We start from the raw sequence: 20,688 nt of genomic DNA, 5'->3' as shown, positions 1-20,688 counted from the left end.
ATGAATTCAGTGAAGTTGCAAAATGTAAAATCAATGTGCAGAAATCTGTTATTATTTTTATATACTAATAATGAAGAGGCAGAAAGAGAAATTTTAAAAAATCCTATTTGTAATTGTACCAAAATTAGATAGCTAGGAGTAAACCTAACCAAAGAGGTGAAAGACCTGTACTTTCAAAACTATAAAACACCAATGAAAGAAATTGAAGATGACACAAGGAAATGCAAAAACATTCCATGCTCATGGGTTGGAAGAATGACTATTGTTAAAATGTCTCTACTACCCAAAGCAATCTACATATTTAATGAAATCCATATGAAAATCCAATAGCATTTTTCTTTCAACTAGAAAAAAAGCCTGAAATATATATGGAACCACAAAAGACCTCAAATAGCTAAAGCAATTTTGAACAAACAAAGCAAAGCTGGAGTTACCACAATTCCAGACTACACATTATACTACAACATGATAGTAATCAAAATAGTGTGGCACTATCACAAACATAGACACATTGATCAATGGAACAGACTAGAAAACCCAGAAATAAGCCCATAATGATATGTTCAGTTAACCTTTGACAAAGCAGGAAAGAATACCTAATGGGAAAAAGTCTCTTAAACAAATGGTTTTGGGAAAACTGGTCAACTACATGCAAAACAATGAAACTAGACCACTTTCTACACCATACACACAAAAAACAAATTAAAAATGGATTAAGGGCGGGGGGTGGGGGTGACTGGGTGGCGGGCACTGAGGGGGGCACTTGACGGGATGAGCACTGGGTGTTATTCTGTATGTTGGCAAATTGAACACCAATAAAAAATAAATTTATTATTTTAAAAAAAAGGACCTAAATGTGTAACAGGAATCCATCAAACTCCTAGAGGATAACACAGGCAGTAATGTCCCCAACATCAGCCATAGTAACATTTTTCTAAGTATGTCTCCTGAGGCAAGGGAAACAAAGCAAAAATAAACTATTGGGACTATATCAAAATAAAAAGCTTCTGCACGGCTAAGGAAACAGTCAACAAAATAAAAGGCAACCTACTGGATGGAAGAAGATATTTGCAAATGACATATCTGATAAAGGGTTAATGTCCAAATTATATAAAAAACTGATACAACTCATCACCTCAAAAACCAAATAATTCAATTTAAAAATGGGCAGAAAACATGAACAGATATTTCTGCAGAGAAGACATACAGATGGCCAACAGACAAATGAGAGGATGCTCAACATCACTTATCCTCAGGGAAATGTAAATCATAACTACAACGAGATACCATCTCACTTCTATCAGAATGGCTAAAATAACACAAGAAACAACAGGTGCTGGCTAGGATGCTGAGAAAAAGTAACCCTCTTGCACTTTTGGTGGGAATGTGAACTGGTGCAGCTACTGTGGAAGCAGTATGGAGGTTCCTCAAAAATTTAAAATTGAACTACCCTATGATCCAGTAATCACACTACCGGGTATTTGCCCAGAAATTCTAAAAACATTAATTCAAAAGGATACATGCACCCCCTACATTTATAGTAGCATTATTTACAACAGCCAAGATATGGAAGCATCCCAAATGTCCATCAGTAGTTGAATGGATATGGGACGCCTGGGTGGCTCAGTGGTTAAGCGCCTGCCTTCAGCTCGGGGTATAATCCTGGAGTCCCAGGATCGAGTTTCCACATCAGGCTCCCTGTATGGAGCCTGCTTCTCCCTCTGCCTATGTCTCTGCCTCTCTCTGTGTGTGTGTCTCTCAGGAATAAATAAATCTTAAAAAAATAGATGAATGAATAGAGAATATGTGGTGTATAATACACACAGATACACAGACACACACTGGAATATTATTTATCTGTAAAAATAATGAAATTTTGTCACTTACAAAACATGGATAGAGATGGAGGATACAATGCTAAGCAAAATACAATATTTCACTCATATATGAAATTTAAGAAACAAAACAAATGAGCAATAGAAAAAAAATAAAGGAGAGAGATAAACTAAAAAACAGACTCTTACCTATAGAGAACAAATTGATGGTTACCGAAGGAGAGAGATGGGTGGGTGGATTGGTTGAAATAGGTATGGGGATTAGGAAGTACACTTGTGATGAGCACTGGGTCATCAACTGGAATTGTTGAATCGCTATACTGTACACCTGAAACTAATATAATGCTATATATTAACCAACTGGAATTAAAATAAAAACTTTAAAAAATAAAAATAAAATCCAATGCCAAAATTTTATTACTGTAGTGTCTTCACTTTTGTCAAGAGCAGTGTTCCGTCATGACTCTTCTTTTATGGAATTTCATTACAATTCCTACGTATTTTTTCTATACAAATGTTTAAAGTTTGTCTACTTCCCAAATAATTCCTCTATTTTATTATTAAACTATGAATCGATTTAGGAAAATTGATATTGTTACCCATATTAGGAGAAGATCTGTTTTTTTCATTTCTCCAAAACTTCTTTTGGAATTCTCAGTAGACTTTTTTTTTTTTCTCTCCATTTTTCCTGTGCTCATAGCAAGATGGATTCTGGATATACTCTGAGTATTGTAACAACCACCTGGATGCCTGCATGGAACTCTCCAAACTTATGAAGGACAGCCGCTACCAGCACTTCTTTGAGGCCTGTCGCCTCTTGCAGCAAATGATTGACATTGCTATCGATGGTTTCCTTTTGACTCCAGTACAGAAGATCTGCAAATATCCCTTACAACTGGCTGAACTCCTCAAGTATACTGCCCAGGACCATAGGTAAAAGATAGAGGGAAACAGGAGTTAGAACCTCATCTACATATTGGTCTTTATTAAAGATATATGTCCTTTAGCCTTTTCTGAGCCTCTGTTAACTTATCTGCACAATGGGATGGTGATATATTTTTTATTACCTCACAGGGTTATTGTGTGTATAAAGCAAAGGAATGCTTGTGAGAGTTTCTTATAAAGCTGGGAATCACTATGCACAAAAAGTCACTATGCAATATCATTACTGCACAACTTAGACCCTGCCTTCAGGGAGCTTAACTGGGTCCTTAGTTCTGAGTTTAGCTAAGTGAAACAATCCAGATGGAGTAATTTTTCAGCTGTCTATTCTGCACTGTTTGATAGATTCAATATCCTAATAACAGCCTACATAACCTGTATTTACCTTAGACTTTTTCTGCAAGGCTATAGCCCTGTTATTCTTCAGTCTTCTCCACCCTCCTCTGCATCATCCCAAATGTACCTTCCCTTTATACTCAAAGCATGACTAGGGAATAAACAGACTTGAAACTTCTCCTGGAATTTTTTTAAATTGTTCAGTATTTTTACGAAAACCAACCCAAAAATGGTCAAGAAGGTTATCTTTCTCTGAATGGAAATGATCTACCAGGAAATGAGCCTACCAGTAAGGCATATACTGAGAATCATCTCCAACAATAAGTGAACCACCTCCCACTCTTTGACATGCTTTACTTTATGAGCTAGAACCCTCATCCTTTTTATTTTTTAAAAGATTTTTATTTATTTATTCATGAGAGACACAGAGAGTTCTGCCTCTATTTCCCTCATCATTTTTATAGCCTTCTTTAATTAGTATTAAATCCCTGATCTTAGACTTACTAGTTCAGCTCTCTTCCTGACTGAACCTTCCAAGAAGAAAGAAGACCTTTGTCCAGTTTCCTTTAAGCTTTCTGCCTAATTCTCATTAGGCCCACTTCCTACTTTCACTTGGCTCCATTGTCTGGTTTCCTCAGAGCTGACTTCCAGACCTAGTTGTGTAAGGCCAATTGTATTAGCCAGTTTGTTTTGTTTATGCTAATCTCAAGGCCAATCCCTGAGTTCATTTTTAAGTTGATGCTGTTTCTTTAGCAAATCATGGTTATGTGCTTTAGTAGTTCCAGAGCCTTGGGCAAATTTCTGATTTGAATCCAAATGTGGTAGCACTTGATTCTCCTTTTGTGTAATACCACCAGTGGTAGCTCTGCCTGCCATGCTGTGTTGGCTATGAGGGAGGCAGGTAGTGAAGGCCCCACAAAAGGGGATTCTGTTCCCTCCTCTCTGAGTCTGGGCAATGGTGGGCATACTCATTGGACATGAAATTTGGAGGCCACTAAATGTTATTTTAGAAGACTTAATACAGGAGCACCTGAGTGGTGATTCAGTGGTGAAGCGTCTGCCTTCAGCTCAAGTCATGATCCCAGAACCCTGGGATCGAGCCCTACATCAGGCTCCCTGAGCCTGCTTCTCCCTCTCCCTCTCCCTCTGCCTGCCACTCCCCTTGCTTGTGAACACTCTCTCTCTGCCAAATAAGTAAATAAAATCTTTTTTAAAAAGATTTTATTTTTATTTGTTCATGAGAGACACACATAGAGAGAGAGAGAGGCAGAGACATAGGTAGAGGGAGAAGCAGTCTCCATGCAGGAAACCTGATGTGGGACTCAATCCCGGGACTTCAGGATCACATCCTGGACTGAAGGCAGGTGCCACCCAGGGATCCCTAAATAAAATCTTTTTTTTTTAAGAAGACTTAATACAGACCATTGCTAGAACTGAGCCCCAAATTTTCTAAGGATACAGTTTCTTGTGAGAGCTAATAGGACAATGAAGAACTCCCACTTAAAATAGAATATTTTAAAAACAAAGATGGAAAATATTTATGGCACTTAAAATGGAAAGCCCTTAAAGGAAAGTCTTTGAGTCAGACTTCCTCATTTTATGGCTAGAAAGACTGAGACGCAGAAAGCAAGTCTGTGTGACAAAACAGGGATGCAAAGTGTGGACAGTGGCCTGTGAACCTAGCTTTGTAAAAAGCCATCCAAGGAATTTTCATGCCCAAGAAGGTTTATGAACCATTGTACTAACCAGTCTGTAAGGCCTCTTCCAGTTCTGCCAGCCTATGATGTCATGAGCCTAAATGACCTCCACGGTTATACTTCATGGTGCTAAGTGACCAGAAGTGATCACGATTATACCTAAATCTCAGAGTAGCAACCTTCTGACCAATGGTTTTTAAATCAGGATATCCAGAGAATGGTTCTCAAATTTTTTTTATATTACAGCTCATCTCTCCCCTACTCCTAAGTATCTATTCATGGAACCTAGCAGGAGGCTCTAAAAATCATACTTGTGGGCTGATTATATTAATAGGTAAATTATATATTATACAATTGCTTTTAAGAGCCCCAGAAAGACCATTTTCAAAGCATAGCCCAAAACTATGTGTTTCTTTTTTTAAAATTTAAATTCAATTTACCAACATATAGTACATTATTACTTTCAGATATAGTTTTCAATAATTCATCAGTTGTTTATAACACCTAGTGCTAATCCTATCACTTTGTGATTTTCTTTAAGCTAAAGCAAACACAGGACTTTATTGGGTTTAGTTGGAGCCAGTAAGATAGGATATCTACCTGTGATTTGCCATCCCTGTGGTCCTTCATGCTGTGATTGGAACTGCTGCCTCAAGGTCTTCTTGTGCTCTGGGTCCCTGGTCCCCTCTCTTTCTACCACCTGGGCTCCAGAGACGTGAGAGAGTGGTTCAGTCATTAGCAGGATACATGAATACCTGTCCCCCAGGCCATGGGGCACCTCTTTTGACAGGCCTCAGGGAACTATATTAAGATGACAGCTCCTGCGATGCATGTCAGAGTAGCTTGGATTTGAAGTCATTTAGAGGCTGCTGCCATTCTGAAGGCTTAGTCAGATAGATGTTCGGACAAGTAAGTCTGAAATGCAAGCAGTCAGAGTGGCCTCTAAGGGAGAAGATTAGATGAATGGAGAATAATAAATGGATAATAATACTGCCTTTGCTTACAGAAGGGTGATGTGTCCCCACCCTACCTTCCAATCTTTCTTAAGCTGACAGGAAGGAAGACTCTATCTGAGAAGGAGGGTAGCTGACATATCTGGAACAAGACAGTCTTGGCTCAGTAGATCTTATCAAGGGGCTGGGCTCAGACCCCATCTGAAGGCCTGGGGGCTCTGAGCAGGGTTTAGGTGAGACCACAACTATTCACTTATCTCACCCACCCTTTTTTTTTGTATATGTTTTTATTGGAGTTTGATTTGCCAACATAAAGCATAACACCCAGTGCTCATCCCGTCAAGTGCCCCCCTCAGTGCCCATCACCCAGTCACCCCATCCCCCCGCCCACCTCCCTTTCCACTACCCCTTGTTCATTTCCCAGAGTTAGGGTTCTCCTACTCTGTCACCCTCACTGATATTTCCCACTCATTTTCTCTCCTTTCCCCTTTATTCCCTTTCACTATTTTTTATATTCCCCAAAAGAGTGAAGCCATATAATGATTGTCCTTCTTCAATTGACTTACTTCACTCAGCATAATACCCTCCAGTTCCATCCATGTTGAAGCAAATGGTGGGTATTCGTTGTTTCTAATGGCTGAGTAATATTCCATTGTATATATATACCACATCTTCTTTATACATTCATCTTTTGATGGACACCAAGGCTCCTTCCACAGTTTGGCTATTGTGAACATTGCTGCTATAAACATTGGGGTGCAGGTGTCTTGGCTTTTCACTGCATCTAGACAGCAAATTTTAAAGAGACTTAGTCAACCATGAGTTCAACATAAGTCAGAAATTGGATCCAGAAGAAAAACTTGTAATAGCTAACATTTATTAAGGCTAAGAATAAATAAATGAGGTTTTTTTAAACAAAGTTGTCTTGAGACAGAATAAATTGTTAGTGAGCATCACTGGAGGTGATAAAATTTTGTTATATTTGAAGACTGATCTGGCAATGTTTAGAGAACACAAGGAGGCCAACTAAGAGGAGGTGCTACATGGTGTCTGACCTGTCAGTTAGAACTAACTTCCCTGTCCCTATGATTGGTCAACAAAACTATACTTCAATGTATTAGGAAAGAAAAAGACAGTTGCCATGTATCTTTTTTTTTCATCCTTTCTTCTTTCTAATTCATGCTGGGACAGTGACCAATTTACTAACCACTAAGCCTGTTCAACTTTTCTAAGGAAAGGTTAGTTAAGAATGAATCATAATTCATTCTCTTGGCCTCTTGGTCTATTGTAGCTCCACTAAATGACTGGGATCTCACTTTCAATCTGCCTTTCACAGGAACCATTTGATTGGAAATCAGATCAGATAAGCAGAAAAAACTGGGCAAGATGGTATAACCTTCAACAAGTAGGGAATCCAAAGTCCCAGGAAACTGCCTAAAATTTGCACTTCCGGGACTAGATGTTTTGAGAGGCAAACTATGTGGTGTCTATACTAGAAAAATGTTTGATTTGTATTGATAATACTACTAACATTTACTATAGGCCAAGAGTAAAACAGTTTATGTGGATGATTATACCCTCAACAAACCTCCTATAATTTTCCTCATTTCACATATGAAGAAACTGAGTCATTGAGAGAATCAGTGAGACTAACCCAAGGCCACTAATCAGTGACAAAACTAGGGTTTGAGCCCAAAGAGTGTGGATCCAGAATCTGTTCTTAACCACTGTATTATATCCTATCTCTATATCATACTGGAGATAAGGAGTGGATATTATTTCACAGTGACTTTGGGCAGAGTTATCTAGAAATAAATGGTAGAAGGCATGGTAAGGCTCTGGACCATGCCATGTAGAAGGTTACCTTCTTGATTACTGGCTGGTTGTATCAGATTGGACACAAAAATAATGCTATAAAAAAAACATAAGGGTCTATTTCCATTTCACATGAAAAAAAGTCTGTAGTTTGGCAGTCTATATCTGCTATAGTAGTTCTATGGTCATCAGAGAGTTGGGCTCCTTCCAGTTTTCTGTTATCCTATCCTAAGGAGTAGGGACCTTTTTCTTATGGTCCAAGATGGCTGCTAGAACTTCAACCATTACATCTACATTCCAGGCATCAGGATTGAGTAAGGGCCAAAGAAGCGTATGCTACCTTCCTTAAAGGAGGTTTCTGAAAATCTCTGCTCAAAATTTCTATTTACATGTCACTGTACTAATCACATAGGCATTCCTTGATGTAAAGGAAGATAGGAAATATAATCTTTTACTCCATGTGGTATGGGTTACACCTGAAAATCAGGGCTCTGTTACTATGTAGGAAGAGAAGAATGGATGCTATGGTTGGCATCCAACACATTGTTTTTCTAACATATTGATTCATCCAACTTGTACTTTTGTGTCTTCACAGTGACTACAGATATGTGGCAGCTGCTCTGGCTGTCATGAGAAATGTGACTCAGCAGATCAATGAACGCAAGCGGCGTTTGGAGAATATTGATAAGATTGCCCAGTGGCAGGCATCTGTCCTAGACTGGGAGGTAGGATCCTTACCAACAGGGGTACTGGGAAGTCTGAATAACTTAGCTAGAATATCACATCTTAGCCAAAAATGAAATTGAAAGAGCAGCAGAAAGGATGTAGATTAGAGCCAAGGCAAAACGTTCTACTAATGGGAGGCATTGTGTACTTGAATAGCTTTCTAAGAAGGTTAGAGAAATCTTTGAGGCAACACTTCATTAAAAAAGGTTCATCTCTCTGGATGATGCCAGGAAAAAAATGGATTGACTCAATAGACTTTCAAGCCTCTTTCCACTCCTAGAGTTTTATCACCATTAGATGAACACTTGAATAAGAAATAGTATATAGTAATTCACTCCCAGACACAGAATATAAAGTTGGTTCTATGGTGCAGGCCAACCAACATACTTCTTTTTACACTGGTAAGATTACCCTGACACATTTACTAGGTCTACCCAAGCTTGCAAACTTGAGGTCAAAGTCATCACTCCTTCCCAATCGAAAGACTAAATTCTGCTTTTTATCATCTGCTTATAAAAATAATTCCTGACAGCCTCCTATTTCATTGGAAACAGCCATGACTTCTCTGAACTCAGAAAGTCTTTAATGAGTAAAGTCACTAAAGTGTTCCTTTCCTAAGATACTCACTTGCAGAGGATATATACAACCTAACAAATAAATATAGCTATTGCTTCTGTAATGCCACTACTCTGTTGAGGTTCTTGGGTTTCTGTTCGATAGAAATAGCTGTGAATTATAAGGCCCCACAGGTATATGTGTTGAGTACACCATTTAGCATTTGTTTCTTGTGCCCACCAAGAGAACCAGGGGTCACGGTATTTCACATTTATCTCTCAGACCCACATAGTGAAATCTGACAGTGTACAGGCCAACATAACCAAGATGAGAAAGGCTGATCATGCTACCAGGGAGAGTGTGGCAACCTTAAGCTTCATAGTCACAGTGTAGAAGTTGAGCCAGTTCTCTATTTCACTTATCTCAACTTAGGTATCATTCCCTGTGATTGAGAGGTAGTATCTCCCTAATATTTCAAGCAGTTTAGCACATTCTTTTTTTAAGATTATATTTATTTATTCATGAGAGACACACACAGAGAGAGACAGAGACATAGGCAGAGGGAGAAGCAGGCTCACTTTGGGGGACTGATGCAGGACTCGATCTGGGATCACAACCTGAGCCAAAGGCAGATGCTCAACCCCTGAACCACCTGCGCATCCCAGTTTAGCACATTCTAAAAAGATTAAGCACCATTCTTCTTTTAAAGATTTTATTTATTTATTCATGAGAGAGAGAGAGAGAGAGAGGCGGAGACACAGGCATAGGGAGAAGCAGGCTCCACGCAGGGAGCCCAATGTGGGATTTGATCCCGGGTCCCCAGGATCAAGCCCTGGGCCAAAGGCGGCACTAAACCGCTGAGCCACCTGGGATGCCAGCACCATTCTTGCAAACAGCTATTTTACCAAAATCTAGAAAAAAATCATCTTTCCTTGTTTCTACTACTTCTGATCTTTCTTAATGTAAATGACTGGAAAAGACCAAAATTCTGAGTTTTTGCTATACTTTTTAGTCTTATTTGAAGGATAATGTCCCCATAAGAAAACAGCAGTGATTGTTTGAGATGAAGAGAGAAGAATGCATCTATATTAAGAGATTCTGTTGCTCATAACAGGAAACGAACACTGGCCCAAACTTATTAGGGAATCATGGTTCCTCCTTCCCTTGTGTCTGGCTTACTTTGGCTAGTTGCCTGATCAGAAGCAGAAGGCTAGACCAAATCACCTCTAGCAAGCCCATCAACTCTAAGGCACTCTGAAATTGTGGCTGATTAGCAGGCCCCTTTCTCTCTACCCCTGCAGGGTTCTCTGTAAAAGGAGGTGCCCAGCAGTAGTTGTCTTCATATTCCCTGGAACATCTTTCCTCTTCTCAATGCCTAGATCTTCTAATTCCTCTATATCCTCTGGGCTTCCAGTCATTGAAGCTGGAGCCATAGAGGACCAACAAGTTTGAAATTCCTTGGCCTATCCAGGGAGTCTCATTAATACCAAACTTGAAAGCACTGAACTATGATTTAAAGACTCAGCACCTAAAACGGAATTTCAAGTGTGTTTTTCTGGACATGGGGAGGTAGGAAACAAAAAGGCAATTTTGAGCCAGGATTGATGGGAGAACAGTTACTCTCTGCCTCCTTTGTTAGCATGATTGATTGGTCTTCTAATCTCAACCAAGCCCATATGTACAACCCTGACACCTTGCTGCTTGGTGAAACCCTTCTTTGTCTAGTTTGGTAAGAAGAAAAATTCCTCATGGTTCCCTTTTCAGACTCTGGGGTCACTGTGGAATTTACTAGCTCTAGAAGAGTTGTCTTCTTGGAAGATTTTCTCCAGCGAATCCTGATGGGTACATTTCAGAGGACAGACCTAAAGTGTCATGTTTGTCATATCTAGTCTTCAAGACTTCTAGAATGTCAGTCACCAGGGCTTTTAAGGGACTACCCTTCCCATCAACAATTCTGGCCATGGTCATGCAAATGTGCATGTATACACCTGCGTGCACGTGTGTGCACGTACATACACACATACTCATTATAACGATAGTGAAAGTCTGAGAAGTTTATTCCTTACCAAGACCATAAAGCTAAAATTTTAATCTGATCTCCAGGTTCTCTCTGTGGTATTCTTTTCACTGCTGCTACACAACATCTTCTTTAAACGTTCTGCTTCCCACAGCCCATTTTCTTTTCTTTGTGATACTACAGGGACTTGTTTTGGCAGTAAAGGCAGTAAAGTCCATATCTAAGCAAGGCAGCAAGACTTCCTTTGGGGGAATATCCAAATCCTAGTATGACTAGAGGTTGTTGAATGCTAGAGGACCACCCCCCAGAAGGCAATAGGATATGTCCACTCCATGGCTTGCTAGCTATTGACATAAGTGGCCAAACCTCACTGGTTCCCTGGTATAGGTTCTCTGTATGTTCTACCTGTCCAAGCAGTTGCACAAGCCGAGAGAGGTCCTGCTGGCTTGCTGAGGGCTGCTTTGGACAAGCCTTGCAAATCAAGAAAAATGATTTCTTTCCCTCCCCTAGATGTTTGAACAAATACGGTGGTTTTCAAAGCATCTACATAATAATTTAAGCTTAATTTGTCAAACTAAAAAGAAGAGTCATAGGGGAAGCTCTTCAGAGCTTAATCTCCTTTGAAGAGGAATTGTGAAAGACGGTTGAAGGTTGATAGCATACAGGTAATTGGTACCTACTCAATAATTCAGAACATCTTGCTAGAGAGTAGGAAGCCTTGTATTATATTCAGACCTGACCCTGCCTCAATTAATTCCATAAATATTCAGGGATTTTTTTTTCAACTCCAGTTATCTTCCCTGTTCCCTGCCCCCCTATGAGGACTGGACTTCATGAAGTACCTCCTCTGTCCTACCTCCTAGGATTCCTAAAAAAATACATGGATGAGTGAAAGTATCACCCACACCTCTAAGTGATAATCAATACATTAGAGCATCTTAGGGGAACAATAGGGAGAAGAGCCTGTTCCCATAGACTATAATTTCAGGGAAATTTACCTTTCTAATTTCTCTGATGCTGATGTTTGATTGAGCTGTCACATTGCTGCCCTTCAAACTCATTAGATCCACTTGAAAGAAAGGGATGAGGACTATATCCCTGGCAGCTTCTGTTTAACCTTTTCTTCCCCTGGAGATTTTTATCAGGAGCCCAAATTTGCTGCTCATGTTTAAGAATTTGACTATATATGATTGTGGTGGTACCCCTCCCATAAAAGCCTGCTTGTGTAATACCCAAAAACCTGCAAAAACATCTATTTAAGAGCTAAAGTACCTTCCCTTCCCTTCCCTTCCCTTCCCTTACCTTACCTTACCTTACCTTACCTTCCCCCCCTTCCATTTCCCCTTCCCCTTCCTCTATTCCTTCCCTTCTTGCTGGGTTATGTGTGCCAAGTACTTAAAATAAGAATGTTACTGACTGGTACAGTGGTTATAACTTTAAAAGTTATCCTAAAAGCAAATCATCTTAGCCAAGTTTCTTTGGCATTGGCCTGTTTTTATGGCTTTTATTCACTTTATACATATTCAAAATGGACTGTGGCACATATTTCTGTCCTGCCTCAGGGTGGGACATGGCAGACTGGTACCATTCTCAGCTTCCCATGCGTCTAACAGGAAAGCCCACACAAATTCCTCACCCTAAGAGCTTGCTCTCCCAGAAGTTCTGTGTTAGTATGTGGGCCCCGCAGGAATGAATGGTTACGCAAGTTCCAAGGTACCCCTGAAATGGAGTCTGAAGTCACAGTAGTATCTCTGAGCTTTCTTTTTGAGGTTATATTATTAAAAAAATATTTCTACTGAGCTCCCCTTTTCCTTCTCACCCCATAGACTGCAAAAAGTGGTATTCTCAAGAATGCCATTTCCAGCTACCCCTCTCTTTGGCCCATTGCCATGTCTAGGCTGTTGTGATTATTTCTAGGAAGATGCAGGGATCTCCATCTCTAATCTTGACTTGAAACTTTTGGGTACAAGGCTAAGATATTAACATGGAGTATCAGGGCTAGGACTTGGAGATCATCCTCATATACCACATTTAACATCTGGAAAAACTGGAAAAGTTTGGTAGAGGCAAGATGGTGGAAGAGTAGGGTCCCCAAGTCACCTGTTCCCACCAACTTACCTAGATAACTTTCAAATCATCCTGAAAACCTATGAATTCGGTCTGAGATTTAAAGAGAGAACAGCTGGAATGCTTCAGTGAGAAGAGTTTGCGTTTCTATCAAGGTAGGAAGAAGGAAAAAAAAATAAAGAAATAAAAAAGCATCCAAGGGGGAGGGGCCCCCGTGAGGATCCGGGCTAAGGCTGGGGGCAAGTGCCCCCAGGACAGGAAAGCCCAGGCCTGGAGAAGCAGGAGTTTTACCAATCTTCCCGGATGGAAAGGCACCGGCAGCGAGCTCAGGCAGGATCCCAGGAGAGGCAGGGATGCTCTCAGGCTCCCAGGGGCACTAAGAGTGGAACTGTGCCCCAGGGGAGAGCGTGCCACACAGTGTGGGCCTAGCTCCCTAAAGGTCTGGAGCCCACGCCCGGCAGGGCCTGGGAGCAGCTCAGGTGGCAGCTCAGGCGGCGGCTACAGGAGGGGGCTGCCGGCCCCCCAGAGGATGATTACAGTGGTGCAGGCCCCAGAGCCCAGGGTGCCGGGGACACAACCCAGGATCCGGCGCTCCCCCCGGGACAGGCAGACAGCAGGAGGACAAAGGACAGAAAGGGTGCTCCTGCTGCCGGGCAGCCCCTACCTGTGCAGATCGGCGCTCCCCGCCCCCCAGAGCATCCAGGCCCCTGCGGACTGACAGCTCTGGTAGTTGCTACGGGAGCTGACTCCAGAGTTGGAGAGCTGGCCGCCACCACTGTTGTTCCTCCTAGTGTCACCTTGTACCTGGGACTGAGCAGGGGACTCACAGGAAAAACAGCTCCCACTGAGCCCTACCCCTGGCAGGGGGCTGGGCAGCTCCCCCAGGTACACACACCTGAGAATCAACACAGCAGGCCCCACCCCCAAAGCACCAGCTAGAAGGACAGGATAAAAGCAAGTTATTGACCAAGCAGCGCGGGAAAGTTCCAGGGGAAATCAAGGGATTTACAGTATATAGAATCAGAGGATACCCCACCTTGTTTCTTGTTTTCTATTTGTTCCCCCCTTTCTTCTTTTTTCCCCTTTTTTCTGTCTTTTTCTCCTTTTTCCAGTACAACTTGTTTTTCACCACTCTACACTAAGCAAAATGACTAGAAGGAAACACCACAAAAGAAAGAATCAGAAACAGTACTCTCTCCCACAGATTACAAAATTTGGATTTCACTTCATTGTCAGAAAGCCAATTCAGAAGCACTATTATAAAGCTACTGGTGGCTCTAGAAAAAAGCAAAATGGATTCAAGAGACTTCATGACTGCAGAATTTAGATCTAATTATGCCGAAATTAAAAATCAACTAAATGAGATACAATCCAAATGGGAGGTCCTAACGATGAGGGTTAATGAGGTAGAAGAAGGAGTGAGTGACATAGAAGACAAGTTGATAGCAAGGAAGGAAACTAAAGAGAAAAGAGAAAAACAATTAAAAGATCATGAGGATAGGATAAGGGAAATAAAGGACAGCCTGAGAAGGAAAAATCTATGTTTAATTGGGGTTCCTGAGGGTGCTAAAAGGGACAGAGGTCCAGAAACTGTATTTGAACAAACTGTAGCTGAGAACTTCCCTAACTTGGGAAGGGAAACAGGCATTCAAATCCAGGAGATACATGCCCCCCCAACATCAATAAAAACCGCTCAACACCTCGACATTTAATAGTGAAATTGCAAATTCCAAAGATAAAGAGAAGATCCTTAAAGCAGCAAGAGACAAGACATCCCTAACATTTATGGGGAGAAGTATCAGAATAACAGCAGACCTCTCCATAGAGACCAGGCAGGCCAGAAAGGGCTGGCAGGATATATTCAGGGTCCTATAAGAGAAGAACATGCAGCCAAGAATACTTTATCCAGCAAGGCTCTCATTCAGAATAGGAGAGATAAAGAACTTCCAAGATAGGCAGAAACTGCAAGAATATGTGACCACCAAACCAGCTCTGCAAGAAATATTAAGGTGGACCCTGTATACGAAAGAGGAAGTCCAAGGAAACAATCCACAGAAACAGGGACTGAATAGGTATCATGATGACACTAAACTCATATCTTTCAATAGTAACTCTGAACGTGAATGGGCTTAATGATCCCATCAAAAGGTGTAGGGTTTCAGACTGGATAAAAAATCAAGACCCATCTATTTCCTATCTACAAGAGACTCATTTTAGACATAAGGACACCTACAGCCTGAAAATAAAAGGTTGGAGAACCATTTACCATTCAAATGGTCCTCAAAAGAAAGCAGGGGTAGCCATCCCTATACCAGATAAATTAAAGTTTATCCCAAAGACTGTAGTAAGAGATGAAGAGGGACACTATATAATACTTAAATGACGTATCTAACAAGAGGACCTAACAATCATCAATATTTATGCCCCGAATGTGGGAGCTGCCAAATATATCAATCAATTAAAAAGACATACTTAGATAATAATACACTTCTACTTGGTGACTTGAATATAGCACTTTCTACAATCGACAGGACTTCTAAGCACAACATCTTCAAAGAAACAAGAGCTTTAAATGATACACTGGACTAGATGGATTTCACAGATATTACAGAACTTTACATCCAAACGCAACTGAATATACATTCTTCTCAAGTGCACATGGAACTTTCTCCAGAATAGACCACATACTGGGTCACAAATCAGGTCTAAACCAATACCAAATATTGGGATTGTCCCCTGCATATTTTCAGACCATAATGCTTTGAAAGTAGAACTCAGTCGGAAGAAGAAGTTTGGAAGAATTTCAAACACGTGGAGGTTAAGGACCATCCTGCTCAAAGACAAAAGGGTAGACCAGGAAATTAGGGAAGAATTAAAAAGATTCATGGAAACTAATGAGAATGAAGATACAACTGTTCAAAATCTGTGGCATACAGCAAAAGCAGTCCTGAGTGAGAAATACATCACAATACAAGCATCCATCCAAAAACTGGAAAGAACTCAAATACAAAAGCTAACCTTGCACCTAAAGGAGCTGGGAAAAAAAAAACAGCAAATAGATCCTACACCCAGCAGAAGAAGAGTTAGTAAAGATTTGAACAGAAGTCAATGAAATAGAGACCAGAAGACCTGAGGAACAGATTAACAAAACCAGCAGTTGGTTCTTTGAAAGAATTAATAAGATAGATAAACCATTAGCCAGAATTATTAAAAGGAAGACAGAAAAGACTCAAATTAATAAAATCATGAATGAGAAAGGAGAGATCACCATCAATACCAAGGAAATACAAACAATCTTAAAAACCTATTATGAGCAGCTATATGCCAATAAATTAGGCAATCTAGAAGAAATGGACACATTTCTAGAAAACCACAAACTACCCAAACTGGAACTGGAAGAAATAGAAAATCTGAACAGGCCAATAACCAGGGAGGAAATTGAAGCAGTCATCAAAAACCTCCCAAGAAACAGAAGTCCAGGGCCAGATGGCTTCCCAGGGGAATTCTTTCAAACATTTAAAGAAGAAATCATACCTATTCTACTAAAGCTGTTCAGAAAGATAGAAAGAGATGGAGTACTTCCAAACTGGTTCTATGAGGCCAGCATCACCTTCATTCCAAGACCAAAGACCCCACCAAAAAGGAGAATTATAGACCAATATCCCTGATGAATACAGATGCAAAAATTCTCAACAAACACTAGCCAATAGGATCCAACAGTACGTTAAGAAGATTATTCATCATGCCCATGTGAGAAATATCCCCGGGATGCAAGGCTGGTTCAACACTCATAAAGCAATCAATGTGATTGATCATATCAGCAAGAGAAAAAACAAGAACCATAAGATCTTCTCAATAGATGCAGAGAAAGCTTTTGACAAAAGACAGCATCCATTGCGGATTAAAACTCTTCAGAGTGTAGGGATAGAGGGAACATTCCTCAGAATCTTAAAAGCCATCTACGAAAAGCCCACAGCAAATATCATTCTCAATGGGGAAACACTGGGAGCCTTTCCCCTAGATCAGGAACAAGACAGGGATGTCTACTCTCACCACTGCTATTCAATATAGTACTAGAAATCCTAGCCTCAGCAATCAGGCAACAAAAAGAAATAAAAGGCATTCAAATTGGCAAAGAAAAAGTCAAACCCTACCTCTTTGCAGATGACATGGTACTGTACTTAGAAAACCCAAAAGTCTCCACCCCAAGATTGCTAGAACTTATGCAGCAATTCAGCAGTGTGGCAGGATACAAAATCAATGCCCAGAAATCAGTAGCTTTCCTATACACTAAGAATGAGACTGAAGAAACAGAAATTAAGGAGTCAATCCCATTTACAATTGCACCAAAAAGCATAAGAATGCCAGGAATAAACCTAACCAAAGAAGTAAAGGATCTATACCCTAAAAACTACAGAAGATTTCTGAAAGAAATTGAGGAAGACACAAAGAGATGGAAAAACATTCCATGCTCATGGATTGGAAGAATTAATATTGTGAAAATCTTTATGCTACCCAGGGCAATTTACACATTTAATGCAATTCCTATCAAAATACCATGGACTTTCTTCAGAGAGTTGGAACAAATTGCCTTAAGATTTGTGTGGAATCAGTAAAGACCCTGAATAGCCAGGGGAATATTTAAAAAGAAAACCAGAGCTGGGGGCATCACAGTGCCAGATTTCTTGTTGTACTACAAAGCTCTGGTCATGAAGACAGTGTGTTACTGGCACAAAGTCAGACACATAGATCAATGGAACAGAATAGAGAATCCAGAAGTGGACCCTCAACTTTATGGTCAACTAGTATTTGACAAAGCAGGAAGGAGTATCCACTGGAAATAGGGCAGTCTCTTCAATAAATGGTGCTGGGAAAACTGGACAGCCACATGTAGAAGAATGAAACTAGACCATTGTCTTACACCATATACAGAGATAAACTCAAAATGGATGAAAGATCTAAATGTGAGCCAAGATTCCATCAAAATCCTAGAGGAGAGCACAGGCAACACCCTTTTTGAACTTGGCCACAGCAACTTCTTGCAAGAGACATCCATGAAGGCAAGAGAAATAAAGGCAAAAATGAATTTTTGGCACTTCATCAAGATAAAAAGCCTCTGCACAGCAGAAGAAACAGTCAACAAAACTCAAAGACAACCTACAGAATTGGAGAAGATATTTGCAAATGACGTATCAGAGAAAGGGCTAGTTTCCAAGATCTATAAAGAACTTACTAAACTCAACAGCTAAGAAAGAAACAATCCAATCATGAAATGGGCAAAATACATGAACAGAAATTTCACAGAGGAAGACATAGACATGGCCAACACGCACATGAGAAAATGCTCCGCATCTCTTGCCATCAGGGAACTACAAATCAAAACCACAATGAGATACCACCTCACCCCAGTGAGAATGGGGACAATTAACAAGGCAGGAAACCACAAATGTTGGAGAGGATGCGGAGAAAGGGGAACCCTCTTACACTGTTGGTGGGAATGTGAACTCGTGCAGCCACTCTGGAAAACTGTGTGGAGATTCTTCACAGAGTTAAAAATAGATCTGCCCTACGACCCAGCAATTGCACTGCTGGGGTTATCCAAAAGATACAGATGCAGTGAAGCACTGGGACACCTGCACCCCAATGTTTATAGCAGCAATATCCACAATAGTCAAACTGTGGAAGGAGTCTCAGTGCCCATCGAAAGATGAATGGATAAATAAGATGTGGTATATGTATGCAATGGAATATTACTCAGCCATTAGAAACGTCAAATATCCACTATTTCCTTCGATGTGGAAGGACCTGGCAGATATTTTGCTGAGTGAAATAACCCAATCAGAAAAGGACAAACATTATATGGTCTCATTCATTTGGGGAATATAAAAATTAGTGAAAGGGAATAAAGGGAAAGGAGAGAAAATGAGTGAAAAAATCCGTGAGGGTGACAACACCTGAGAGTCACCTAACTCTGGGAAATGAACAAGGGGTAGGGGAATTGGAAGTGAGTGGGAGGTTGGGGATACTGGGTGATGGGCAACAAGGGGGGCACTTGGCTGGATGAGTCCTGGATGTTATGCTATATGCTGGCAAATTGAACTCCAATAAAAAAAATTAAAATTAAAATAACATCTGGAAAAACTGAGACCCAGAGAAAGGAAGGGACCGATTAGCCTAGAGACAACATAATGTAGTGGCAAAAGTGAGTATACTTTCTGGAGCCACAGAATTGGGTCTGTGTCATGGATATCAATATAATGAGCTGGATGATCTTAGCTGATCATTTGACATCTCTCTACCTTGCGCTATAAAATGAGAGTAAGACTATCTACCTCCCAGTATTTTTGTGTGTCTCAGAAGAGATAGAGTGGAAGTATATAGCACAATGTCTGATGCATATAGGTGCTAATATATTTTTTGGAGAGGAGGAGAAGGTGTGGCAGAGGGAGAGAGAGAATCTCAAGCAGACTCACAACACGGGACCCAGTCTTACAGCCCTGAGAACATGATCTGAGCCAAAATTAAGAGTCAGATGCTCAACTGACTGAGCCACCCAGGCACCCCTATAGGTGCTAATTTTAATTCTCCTGAGTCTTAGACCACTGATTTTTATCTGTATCTTCATATAGATTCTGGAACACACAGCCCTGTGCCCAGCGTTTTGGTGTGGTTTGCCTCCTGTTCCATGAATTTTGTGCACACCTACATTAGTTTCCTCCACTAACCATAAGCTCCTTGAGAACAGGGGCCAAGTCTGCTTGGCATATTACATACATCCCCCCATATCTGTGACCTAGCAGAGTTACTGTGAAAAGGAGGCCTTGGTAACTCTGTAGAATTGAATTAGCTAGTCAGATATGTTCGTACTTTTTTCGTCTGACTATGTTGTAAGGAGAGGAAGTAGTCTCAGGCTATGAATTACAGATCAAAGAATCATGTAGTTGTGAAGTTTCCTATTTAATCAATATATTTTAGTGAACTGAGAGGAGAAGAAAAAATTCAAGAGAGTGAATATATTCTCTTTTTCTCCCTCAATCATTATCTCCTTCTTGCTCTCCCCTGTCCCCTTTTTTACTCATTTGGGAAGCTGAGAGACTTCTATTATTTGCTTGGGTTTACTCTTCAGGTATAAAAAAGGGACTAAGAGATGAGATCTGGGATGAAGGACTGATACAGAAAGAGAAAAATCATAGAGAAAAGTGAGGAAGGGAGAGAGAGAGAGAGAGAGAGAATGAGAATGAATATAAGAATGAACCTCATAGAACCAGAATGAGCCTTGGTGCTTGTAGGAGGCTAAAGAGAAGCTAGCATAGAGACTATAGCAGTCCTGGGTGGTAGGGTTCATTTGTCCTGAGAGTAAACAAGACCATGAGTCTTTCCAGCTCACAGAGCCTTTTAAGGATTCCCAGGAGTCCTTCTCTCTATCCTTCTTTCCCCACCTGGCCTTTTCTGTACTCCTCCTGCCCCAGTATGTACCCAGCTTTAGGTGCTTCCAGGCAGGTGACAGGGCAATCCCTCCTGCCTGGCTGCCTCTCACTATCACATGTTCTTCCCAGGGTGAGGACATCCTAGACAGGAGCTCGGAGCTGATCTACACTGGGGAAATGGCCTGGATCTACCAGCCCTATGGCCGCAACCAGCAGCGGGTCTTCTTCCTGTTTGACCACCAGATGGTCCTCTGCAAGAAGGTAACCCCAAACTCTCCTTTCCTGAGGGAGATGGGCACCTCAGGAACATCAGCCCCT

General features: G+C 40.9%; 1 protein-coding gene across 12 annotated transcripts in view; it reads left to right on the top strand.

Moving 5' to 3' along the window:
* The window catches only part of ARHGEF9 (Cdc42 guanine nucleotide exchange factor 9), a 206,497-nt gene that overhangs the window by 147,530 nt on the left and 38,279 nt on the right, over positions 1-20,688 (top strand). For all 12 annotated transcript variants that reach the window (XM_041741718.1, XM_041741725.1, XM_041741724.1 and 9 more), the window contains 3 exons: positions 2,536-2,768; positions 8,174-8,303; positions 20,500-20,631. In XM_041741718.1, the coding sequence (XP_041597652.1) occupies positions 2,536-2,768; positions 8,174-8,303; positions 20,500-20,631 (495 nt within the window). The remainder of the gene's footprint in view (positions 1-2,535; positions 2,769-8,173; positions 8,304-20,499; positions 20,632-20,688) is intronic.

The sequence above is a fragment of the Vulpes lagopus genome, chromosome X, assembly GCF_018345385.1.
Source record: "Vulpes lagopus strain Blue_001 chromosome X, ASM1834538v1, whole genome shotgun sequence".
NCBI lineage: Eukaryota > Metazoa > Chordata > Mammalia > Carnivora > Canidae > Vulpes > Vulpes lagopus.
This window is presented reverse-complemented; position numbering and strand designations above follow the sequence as displayed.